Consider the following 12196-nt stretch of genomic DNA (forward strand, 5'->3'; position numbering starts at 1 on the left):
CGATTTTCTTTTGCGTGATTTGCCTCCTCTCTCTTTCGCGGGTGAAGAAAGTTGGCAAGCGAAATTGATTTTTTCGCGAATATTCCATCCCTGGTTCCAGTTAAACAACAAGATCAAGCAACCCTTTCTCTCCAATAAACCACGTGGCCGTCATTCATTACCGTGTCATAAAGTTCCCCTTTGAACATGAATGCACTCAAATGCACTCTTCTTCCCTCCTTTAAACTCACCGAGGCCACCACGCCCGCAGAACCCTGCTGGACAGGTGGTATTTATACCGGGTTGGCTCAGTTCTCGCCGATGATGGCCGATTTGGCGGGCCATCTGTTTCGATTCTTTACCTCCCCCGTGGGATCGTCACGCATGACAGAGCGCGCGCTCCGTGACCGGGTTTGGACGCGTTCTTTTTTTTACGTTTTATTTTTTTTTCGTTGAGGATTCAAATGACAACCACAAAATCCGTGGTAAAACTTGCCGGCAGACAGCGTATCTTTTCCTTTGCATTATTGTGAGGTGGACGTTCTGGGCGCGAGTTCAAGGTAGGAAGCTCTTTGTTTTGACCAAGAGGGGTTACATTTGTTTTTAATTTTTATCAGAATTCATAATGTGCCTAGAACTTATTATCGTCATTAGCGAGGCAGCGACCAGGAATGATTAGTGTCTTTGTTGAGAATCGTGTTTTAGGTAGAGCATTTCTAGTTGAATATTGTGAGGAAAAATTTGTAAGCTAGTTTTAACAAGATTTCCATTTAAAAGGAGTCTTTTATCAAACTTCAACGATCTTCACGAATCGTTACCCACTGTGCTAAATGTCACAGTTCACAGCAGAAGACATCACCAAAAAAAAAAATGAGCCAACAAACAAAAAGTTCGAGGGTGTTAATGAAGATGGCTCTACTTAAAGCTCGGTTTAAATCGTAGCGCCATACAAAGTCGTAAAACGTTCAGCTAAACATACGCAATTTACGGGTTCAACCTTTTTTCAACAAGCCACCACAACAGTGTCTTCCCTCCTGTAATTTGCTTTGATTTCGCAGACCCCAAGTCAGTCTCGTGGAGCTGCTCTGAACCGTACTTCCTCTCTGCGGTACGGGCTGCGACTTGAATTCTCTGCTGTGTAGCTGCTAGACACACGAGATTTATTATGATTCATCAACCATTATGCCACGGAAGCTGACTTTTGGCGCAACAGGTGAGCGACATGGCATAGCTGGGTGGGGCCAAGTACATTAGGTTGGGTAGAAAAATTAAAAATACTTTTTTTGCCTTTCTTACAAAAGAAAGGTTTAAGGTTTGCTTTTGGAAAAACGCTTTTCACAGAAATATTTAAAAATTCGACGGGGAATCGTCCCAAAAAAAAATCCTAATACTAATTTGAAGGTTTTGATGCGCTCTTAAAAATTTGTGTCTTCCATCATTGGAAAACCACTCGTAAAACCCACAATTTGTATATTTCAGATTTGTAGCCGTGGGGTCGGAGAAGAACATTTTATTTTTCGATTCACAATTTTCGACCAGTAAATGTGGTCAAAGCCATTTTTAGAGGTATTTTTTGGACTATTTTATAGATAACACTATCAAATTAAGTTTCAAACAAAAAGCCATTCGAAAACATCGATTCGTTTTGCTTCGATAGGAGACGGTGTTTTTAGCGGATTGCAGACTGGATTTCGCCATGTGATGTGATGATTGTCTAAGCCCAAGTTGCTTAGGATTGATAATTGGGAATAGAACCAATTCCACCTGAACCAGATTCTCACCACCATGACAGCTGTCCATTGCCGGCCGCTCTCATCTCCACCGCGCACCAGGGACAAGGAAAAGGATTTGGAAGACGGGAAGTGTTGATGGTTCACTTTTTTTAAGGGGACAAGGGAAAATCTCTACGGTGTCCCCAAGTTAGTTTCGCTTGGAGTTGGACGGTTTTTGGGAAGGTGTGAGATCTAGAATACACTCTAAGGAAGCGTTGCGAGAGGAGAAAAGCAACTTGCGACAAAATTTTGAGGCTAGGAATTTTGAAAGGTATGATTTTCATAAAGTATAGAGGAGAAAAGCAACTCGTGACAAAATTTTGAGGCTAGGAATTTTGAAAGGTAAGATTTTCATAAAGTATTCGCCTCCTTTTCTCTCCCACAGAAAACTTCGGACAATGTAGCTGTCAAATTTGGTCAAAATGTTAAGTCACTCACAAAAAGAACTTTGAGTGATTTGAGTTCATTTCTGACGTCACGATTTTCTCCCCTTATAGGCAAGAAACCCGTGAAGTAGGAAATGAACTCAAAGAACTCAGTATTCATTTTGTGAGTGCCATTTGAGTGGTTTGACAGGTGTCAAATCGGAACTTAGCATTTTTTTTTGAATTTGAATTTGCTTCCGATTCCGAAACGTCATAACCCGAGTTTTTTCCGTATAAGTGCCCGTGCGCTTGTCCGTGCTTCTGGCCGTGTTCGTGTACACCCAAAATTCAGAGTCGAGATAATCGTTCTCTCAAAATTTATTGAGGGCTCAGTGCCAAAATCGATAGAATAATGGTACCAACTCACACCATCATAACAAATGAGTTCATTTGTTAGTTGAATCAATAAATCTCCAACAAGTGTCATACATCGACTTCTGACTTCTCCTTGGTCACCAAGCTGTGGTGGCCGAGGCAGCTAAGTCATTGGATTGGTACGTCAAAGGTCTCTGGTTCGATTTCCGTTGTCGACACTTTTGGTTTTTTGTTTGACGGATGAACTTTTTTTGCAAATGAACCTCGAGAGAATAGTTCTATCGCCCATCTCGAGCTGTGTTCTCTGCGTCCGTGAATGGTACCACTATTCTCTCGACTCGAGACCATCATTCTCTCGGACTAGCGCTGCCAGTTTTGGGTGTAGCCATATTAGTGTTTTACGTCTCATTTTTACCCTATTTTTTCCTATTAAATTTTTGGTTTTATACAGAATCGTATACTGAACATCAAATTTGAAGTCCCGGCTCGTTCTTGCTCGAAAGATCGACAAGGCGTCAAGTCGAAGCATAAACGCCAGCACATTTATGCTTGCGCGATCTACGCTGCGCGTGAAAGTTTTTTTTCTGGCTTCTCATAATATTATCCGCTCACCACCAAACCGAAGTGCGCATCTCTTCTGTTCCGCAAAAAATCTGTTGCGCCATACAAAAACTGAGTGGTTTGTCGTAAGCGTGTACATCAGCCCGTGGCGCAACAGGTTTTGACAGGTTGAGCTCGTATTTTGATTTTTGTCTGCCTTCACAATAGATCGACAAAGTGCAATATCGATACATGTTCTTTTATTTAATCATAGACTAACATCTAAGACTGAGTACACTTAAATTTTTTCTAATAATGTCAATCCAATAAGTTTTTCTAAATTAAATATAATTATCTTGCGACCCATAATGTACTTCTAAAATTACAAAAAAATGCATTAAACATTTTGCCTAGAAAGATTAGAATCTTTAGGTCAAATTCTCACTGGGTGGTATCATTATGTTTTTGAAAAATTAATTGCACCAATATATTTGTCGGAGTTTCATCATTTTGTAAGAAAGGCTCTATTTCACCTCTGGTGATATTAAATCGGGGTTTTTTTTTAAATAAAATTCACATTTTGAATATTCCATTCTAAATTATTTCAAAAGTTTAAAAACAGCGTAGCATGTAAGAACTCATTAATTTAAACAAAACTGCATGTTGATTGTTTACATTGTTTGGTAACAGGGTAAATGATTTTTTTTTTGCGAAATTAGGGTTGAAACGAAATGAGACTGAAAGTTAAAGAATCTTTTTATGAAAAAATGCTAAACCGCTGATAATTTTTGCTTACTGATTGTTGCAAAAACCAACAGCTTATCTTGACTTTCTCGAGACACGTGAGCCATCGCTCTGATAACAAACGGATGCATTTTCGTTTTTATTTCTTCGACAAATCCGTAATGATGATTCCTTATCGCAACGTTCATGACCTTAATCAGCTGTCAGTTAGATATCGATGCCGTTGAATTCAAAGTTGACGGAGCATTTGTGCACGACTCTACTTTTTCAATTAAGACCTTCGGTCCACCCCTGCCCACCTCCAAACATGACCCGTTACGGCGGTCGTCAAAAGTCAAAGACCCCAGTTTTCGCACTCATAATTCTTTATTGACTTAAGACCAAACGTCTCCGCGCACAGATCACAATCAAGAAACAATGGCGTTTGCACCTGGGCCTGGAAACCGTTTCAGCGTCCGGGGCTTTCCACCACCAACTACACAACAATGTTACAATGATAGAATCAAACAAAATTAGCGCACCATTACGCAGCGGAAAAAAAAGAACAACGGAACAACCAGTCGGCGCCGGTAGGTTCGTACTACCCCGGCCGTGTGTCCAATGGGAGTGTGAAATTTCCTCAGTGGGCACAAAAGAACAACACGGTGGCGGTAAAGTCTTGGCCAAAAACCGCGGCGTTCCGCCTAGGTTGACGCGGCTCCGGCGTAGAACACATTGTCCGCTATGGGCGGCGAAGACTTTGGCGAAGGAACGGGTGCAGTCAGTTGATTGAAAAAGGGTTTACTTTAAAATTAACACAAACAAAGTTATCTAACCTTCAACAATATTTTCAAAAATTAGGGACCATTATTTTTTTTTGGTAATAAGTGATAGTACACAGTAAAAAAAACATGGTGCTAACACATCTGGGAATGAGTACCATCTACTGGGGCAAATCGGGACTACAGTCTGAATAGGGACAGCATTGAAAAGCTTCATGTTAGGAAATCGATGTACTAATTAAGTTAGTCTGTAGCTATTACAGTTCAGTTACAGTTTAAGTATTAATATTTAGTTTCGACCAATTCCTTACATTATTTTTTTCATTTTATCACCATCGAGTTCCCCGGATAATTTTACATAAAAATCAATGCAAACCTCAAACTAAAATGAACTATTGACAGCGAATTTACTGAAAAAACTTTGATTTTGCGCAGCACTCTGTCCTATTAATTGAAATCCGAAATATGTTTCTCACATATAAAAACCGAACTATGCGGGATTCATACCTTTTTGTTGAAAAGTACTTCCGAGTGTTGCGCAAAATCAAACTTTTTTCAGTCAAATCGTTGTTTCTCGCCATTAGTTCACTTGAGTTTGAGGTTTACATTGATTATTATGTAAAATTATCCGGGGAACTCGATGGTGATAAAATAAAAAAATAAAAATATGAGGCATTGATCAAAACTGAATTTGAATTATTAAAACGTAAAAAAATTCCTTCGACAATTTTCTATAAAATGCAACCTTGGAACAGTTTTTTGCTCGATCAGTAGCAAAGTTAGATTAAAAGAAAAAAAAGTTTTTTTAGAAAATCGTCAAAAAAGAGGTCGGTTGCAAAAATAGAACGTCACCAAAAGTGTGCCCAGTAGACCAGAAATGCCAGATGCACAAATTTGCAGGGGGGATGCTAAAGGCCGCCATCTTGGGTGATTGAGATTGATAACGCGCGCAAACTGCGCACAGTGAAAACAAAAATATTTCTTTTATTAATAATTCATTTTTTGTTATAAGAATTACTGTAGTAAAAGTCACAGTTTACACAGTAGTTAAGTTAAACGTTTCATGTGATTAAAGTACAACTTAAAATAATACCTACTTTAGTAGTTTATTTTGCAAATAAATTGATAAAAATCACCTCACAAACATACACTTACTTTTAAACGTACATTGCGGTAAAATTTTACATAAAAACAATAACTACTTTATTTCCATTTTATGCCTGCAGTTTTTGTACTTTTTTTTACAGTGCGCAGTTGCTTTGTTTTGATTCCGTAACGAACAGCTGTTCTTTTGTATTGCGCGTATTCCCGAAAAAGACACGCGGCATGTCAGCCTCGAAACGACGCGCCGCACTTTCGGCAAATACGCGCTGTCAAATTCCATACTGTGCGTTTTGTTTTTGTTGATCTTCTTCTCCGAATTGCATGGCATTGTTGCCGGGAATGTTTTTTATTGCACCTTTTGTTCTGGTGCCGAAGTTGACAGCTTGTGTTGGCTACGGGCGAGCTGCCTGTAGTGAGATATAGATGTCGCCCCCCTGCAAATTTTTGAGAGCTTGTGCCAGACATGTTTTGAAGGGCACAGACTTTTATAAAAAAAAATCATTAAATTTATGTTTTGTGAAAATATCGACCGAAATTTATTTCGTCAGTCTTCAAATGCTTACAAACGCATTTTCTGATGGATTTACATGACTGTAAAATTATATATTTGAATTTAAGATAAATGCACAGACATACACAGACTTATTTACAGACGAAATTTGGTTTTGGAAAGACTTTTATGTAAAATTAGATTCCCGAGTTGTTGGCGTACTCAAAAAATCTTTTTCGCAATTCCGTCGTGAAACTACTCACTTTTCCTGTCATTCTTGAACGACGAAATAGCCTACTTTTCTGTACCAAAAATAACAGAATCGAATAGCAAAACTTTTCAAAATAATGCTGAAAAGTTCTACTTTTCAGCACTCAAATGGGTGCTGAAAAGTTGAACTTTTCAGCACTTGTTTTGAAAAGTAACACTTTTCAACATTTTTTGATTTAAACGATTTATTGACAAAATACATGAAAATTTGATTTAAAATTTCACTCAGTGTGTGTTTTTTGGAATTGCAAAAAATGTTGTATGGAACTCGTTGCAAAACTTGATTTTTTCAGCACTCTTCGTATTTATCCAACTCGGTGAACCTCGTTGGTTAAATGTACGACGCGTGCTGAAAAAATCCTCTTTTTACAACTTGTTGCATAAACTACAATTAAAAAACGTATTCTTTAACGCAAAAAATACAAAAAAAAATAATAATTTTAAAGCCATTGTCATTTTTCGTGTCAAAACTGTAATTTTTTTTTGAAACTTCTCAGCTTATGGGAAACTGAAATAATCCAGGAAAAGCATTTCAACTGTCATTTCAGATGATTAGGCTGGTACAAATACTATTTCAAGTGTTTGTCCCTCGACTCTAGTCACGGTCGAGGTGGAAGTAAAAAAAACTTAAAATTTCAACCCATGTATCATAATTCTGAAGCAAAAATATCACAAAACATTATTGCAGTTTTGCTACAACCAAAACTTTGCAAAATATTATTGAATTTATGAAAATAAAATCTCAAGTTTATTTTTTTATCTGATGTCTCATTAATCAATGAAATTAAAATTTTCAGCAATAAGTTTTTTTTTGCAAAGGTCCTATAAGCTATTTTGTTTCATAATGATTATAGGACCTTTAAAAAAACTAGATATGTTTAATCCAGCTTCAAATTATTAATTTAATGAAACTATAAAGTTTTGATTGTAATTTGAAAATTTTGTACGAAATGTCTTAAAAATTAGCTTTGCTACTTACTTTTTGATCCATCCAAATAATCCCATCGTTGTTAATCCACGTTACTGCCCGGGCCGAGTTGATCCAAAATCGAGCTTGTCCGTTGGATTTGCAGGAAAAACAAAACTTCGAACTTCGATCAGTAGATAAATTACATTACACACAATTTATCCACCCCGGCGGTGTTTGCACTGATGTTTGCCGCTTCAAAAAGCCCACAACTCGATTCCACACACAATTCCGTCCAGCAGTGGTTCGACAATTTTTGCTACTATTTTTATTGCACCAATTTTTTGCCTCATGCTTCCTATAGACCAACACTTCTGGGAAGAGCCAATAAATCACCTCACCCAATATGAACCTCCAACTCTAGTCGACACCGCGCGTCGATGGTTTTCATAATAAATTGCACTTTGTAGCTTGTTTTTCTTCAGTACGGTTTAAATTTATATTAAAACGATGGCTTGATAGTTGCACTCTCGAAAGAATGGTTCTTCTAATTTTAGGTTTGATTTTCTACCTACATTCAAACACACACAATTAAATGAAGTTATCTTGGTCAGCAACACGAACACTTCCTCACTGGTAGAACAATAAATCTGCACTTTTTCTATTGTTCGTCAAACTGAAAAAAACACTTCGGCCACGATCCATCTCAACACAAATATTCACTTTTTGTAACGAGCAATTACATTATAACTGCACCAACTGAAAATCTGTTCCCAGCGGTACCGCGCACCAACCGCTAGTGAAGCACGTGCTGCGTTTTTATTCCACTCTGCTCGGTGCGCGTCCGTCTTCGTCAGCTGTCAAATCGCGAATGCGGCGCGCAGTCCACCTGCGCCTCAACGATGGTCTCTCGATGCGCGTGGCTTATTCGGGGCAAAAAACATAAAACCAAAAAAAACCCCGCTCTCGTTCTTCGTACCTGGAGCAACAAACGTTTTTGTTTTGTTTTTGCTCTCTCATTCGCGAGAGCCCACCGAATAGGTAGGTGGAAAAGGTGCAGGGAAAATATTTCGGAAATCCTCCGTAATTACACTCCAATTTTTTTATGTGTTCTCGCTCTCATTCAGTGTGCTGGGCTCATCTCACACGCACTTGAAGTAGGGGAAGGTGGGGCAAGACGACCATATGGGGCAAGAGGAACAATCGCTCGTAAGGCCGTAATTTTTACAATTTTGATTATTTCCAGTATGAGGAAATGTTGCTAGCAATGCAATTAGCTGATTCTACTACCACATAACCGCCAAAACGACGTAAAAGCCACGGGGCATAAGATTGAATGAAGTTTTTTTCAAAACCTTTGTTTCCTTATAATATCTGGAAAGTACAAAATAAGGCTGAGGGTTCGTTTTAAGGCTCATTTTATCAAAATGCTATTTTTCCTAGATCAGTAGTGTCCCTACCAATGACTTGCACGTATTATAAAGTATGATTTATGTTTTGGTTATTGTTTTAGAGAGCTTTTTAAAAATCTTGTTTATGTGGGGCAAGTGTACCATATGGATTTTTATTATGGAAAAAAATACAAATTGCTGCAGTAACATATTTTATTGTGAAAAAAATACATAAAAGTTCTTAAAAACTGATAAACAATTGTTTAACAAATTGTCCATACACGATATAATAATATCATGAAAATTTACTATTTATCATCGAAGTAATATTTTTTTTCGTAAGAACGGTCATATTTTTAGCAAAATATTATTTTTTAATCTAAAAATGAAAGAAACGTTTCAAATACATCCTAATCTGATGTATCTAAGTGATAATAGTTCAATTGTTAGTAAATTAGCATGTTTTTTCATGCATTGTTCCTCTTGCCCCAACGGGTTGTTCGTCTTACCCCACTAGTTGAGTAGAACGTACGAAAAATCAAAAAAAATAAAATCAATTTTTTACATTACAAACAGATTTTTTTTAAAAACTTGTTCTATCAAAGTCTCAGCCAAGACCTGGAATAAGATGATTCTAAAAAATCCGACAGATTTTTTAACGTTTTACATGGTTTATAACGAGCATTTCCTTAGCTTGTTACACTTGCCCCACTTTCCCCTAGTCGATCCACCAAACAGGAGGTTGTTAAACAAAAAAGATTTAGGGGAAAGTGGGGCAAGTGTAACAAGCTAAGGAAATGATCGTTGTAACCCATAAAAAACGTTAAAAATCAGTCGGATTTTATAATAATCATCTTATTCCAGGTCTTGACTAAGACTTTGATAGAACAAGTTTTCAAAAAATCCTGTTTTTTAATGCAAAAAAATGATTTTATTTTTTTTTATTTTCCGTATGTTCTACTCAACTAGTGGGGCAAGACGAACAACCCGTTGGGGCAAGAGGAACAATGCATGAAAAACATGTTAATTTGCTGACAATTGAACTGTTATCACTTAGATACATCAGATTAGGATGTATTTGAAACGTTTCTTTAATTTTTAGATTAAAGAATATTATTTTACTAAAAATTTGATCGTTTTTACGAAAAAGATTATTACTTAGATGAAAAAAAGGAAATTTTCATAATATCACTATATTTTGTATGGACATTTTTTTAAACAATTGTTTATCAGTTATTAAGTACGTTTATGTATTTATTTCCCAATAAAATATGTTGTTGCAGCAATTCGTATTTTTTTCCATACCAAAAGTCCATATGGTACACTTGCCCCACCTGAACAATTTTTTTTAAAAGCTCTCAACAAATATAACCAAAAGTTAAATCATACTTTATAATAGGTGCAAGTCATTGGTTGGGACACTACTGATCTAGGAAAAAATGCATTTTGATAAAATGAGCCTTAAAACGAACCCAAAGTCTTATTTTGTACTTTCCAAATATTATAAGAAAATAAAGGTTTGTAAAAACTTCATTAAATCTTTGGCGTTTAATGTGCTAGATACTGACTCAAAATTGTAAAAATTGGCCGTACGAGCGATTGTTCCTCTTGCCCCATATGGTCGTCTTGCCCCACCTTCCCCTAATTTTGCAAATTGAAATTTGCATTTTCAACCTTTATATATATATGTTACATTAGATCTTTTATATTCCCATTTATTTAGGCCGTTGCAAATATTTTTTAAAGTTTATGTCGCCCCCCCCTCTTCAAAGTTTGTTCGAAAAATTAAGGGGCAAACAAAAATATTTTTTTCAAAAAACTTCAATATTTTAATGAAAATACAAGTCAAATCGACTGAAAACAATCTAAAATGCATTGACTTTGGTCAGCGGTGAGGGACATAAACTTCAAAACATATTTGCAACGGCCTTAATTCAAGATGATAAGCAGATTCACAAGTGTAGCTACAAATTGTAGGCTACAATATAGTAAAATTTTAGAATTTAAAAATCATAAAAACTTTTTTGTATCGCTATATAATTATATGACACATTCTCCAGCGACAAAAACGACACTTTTTGGCTGATAGGTCGAACATTTTAAATATTTATTCGTTTTTCTATTGGTCCAGTCAACTGTTTATCGTAACTAGAACATTAATTTGTAATAATCCAGAAAGGGTCGAAATTTCGCTATTTCTCACATCGTTGCAACGTCGCTGAGAAATCGATATGGCAATTGAAAAGTTCGACTTAAAATGAACTTTCCATTGTCACTAATTCTAGAAAATTTTATTTTCAATCCAAATCTGCAATAACATTTATGTTTTGGAATTGTTTTGATATTATACGAAACATTTTACGAAAAAAAAGGGAAAAATTTCGAGACGTAGCAAAGCCGGAATGTGTCATAAATAATAATTATATGAAAAATAAATCCTTTTCCAAAAATGCGAATAAGTGAGTTTTTTTTTAATTTGTAATTTACAGCAGATTGAACTTTTTTCAATGAAACTTTTTTTGCCACTGATTTTTTGGATGAAACAAAGCGACATTTTATTGGCAAAATGAAAATTTAATTAACAATTTTTTGTGCTCTAAGATTAAAAAAAATGTTTTAACAATGTTTAAACAGATGTCATGATTTTTTTTGGAAAAATAAATAAATGCAATTTTTTAAATCTTGGAAATGTTATTTTTTTAACTTTTGCATAAATAATTAATTGATATTTTAAGTGCAAATATTTTTAAAATTGTTAAAAAAAAAACTGCTCATTTTTGAATCTCTTAACGTTTTTTTTTAATTTTCGGAGCAGTTTTTAATATCACAATTGCTCAGCTTAGGAATGAAAAATCAAAACATTTTTTTATAGTTTTTTAATCATTGCAAAAGGTATCAGTAGTTTTTAAAAACTTCTATTAATTTTAGTTTGTTGAACACGGCTGTTCAACACAGCTAAACTGCCCAACTTTGCATATATGTCTCATATGCAAAATCATGTTTGTCCCACACGTAAGACTACATGTAAAGTTTTCGCGAAAATACTGTATTTCCTTCAGATTTCTAGAACAAGTACTGGCTACTTTTGATTTTTCTGAAAAAGCACAAGATTTTGAAACAAACTGCACCAATAACTCAAAGTGAAGTGCATATGGGACATTTAGACAACCAGGGACAGTAAATAGCCTCACGTGTAATATAATCAATAGATAATCAACTGAATAAAAAAAAGATACACATACACTCAAACCTCTTTGGTTTGACACCCAGTGTTGTCAAACGAACGGGGTCACTTTTTAGTTTAACACCCTTTTTACACGGAGTTCACACACACTACCAAACGTTTGTTTTGATAGTGTGCGTAAGCGCCGTGTAAAAAGTGACAGTTCCTCACTTTTTAGTTTGACTTTGATCAACCAACGGGGTACAAACTGAAAAAGTAGAGTGTACTTATATCTGATAGTTTTTAAAGAATAAAAAAACTTTATTGGAGAAATA

General features: G+C 35.8%; 1 protein-coding gene across 1 annotated transcript in view; it reads right to left on the bottom strand.

The window, feature by feature from the left end:
- LOC6041200 overlaps positions 1–7889 on the bottom strand; it is a 57689-nt gene extending 49800 nt beyond the window's left edge. Inside the window, exon 1 of the mRNA XM_038262401.1 lies at positions 7380–7889. Coding sequence (XP_038118329.1) covers positions 7380–7405 — 26 coding nt within the window. The 5' untranslated portion in view covers positions 7406–7889. The remainder of the gene's footprint in view (positions 1–7379) is intronic.
- Between the last annotated feature and the right edge of the window lie 4307 nt (positions 7890–12196).

Source organism: Culex quinquefasciatus, chromosome 3 (genome assembly GCF_015732765.1).
Source record: "Culex quinquefasciatus strain JHB chromosome 3, VPISU_Cqui_1.0_pri_paternal, whole genome shotgun sequence".
NCBI classification, from domain to species: Eukaryota; Metazoa; Arthropoda; class Insecta; order Diptera; family Culicidae; genus Culex; species Culex quinquefasciatus.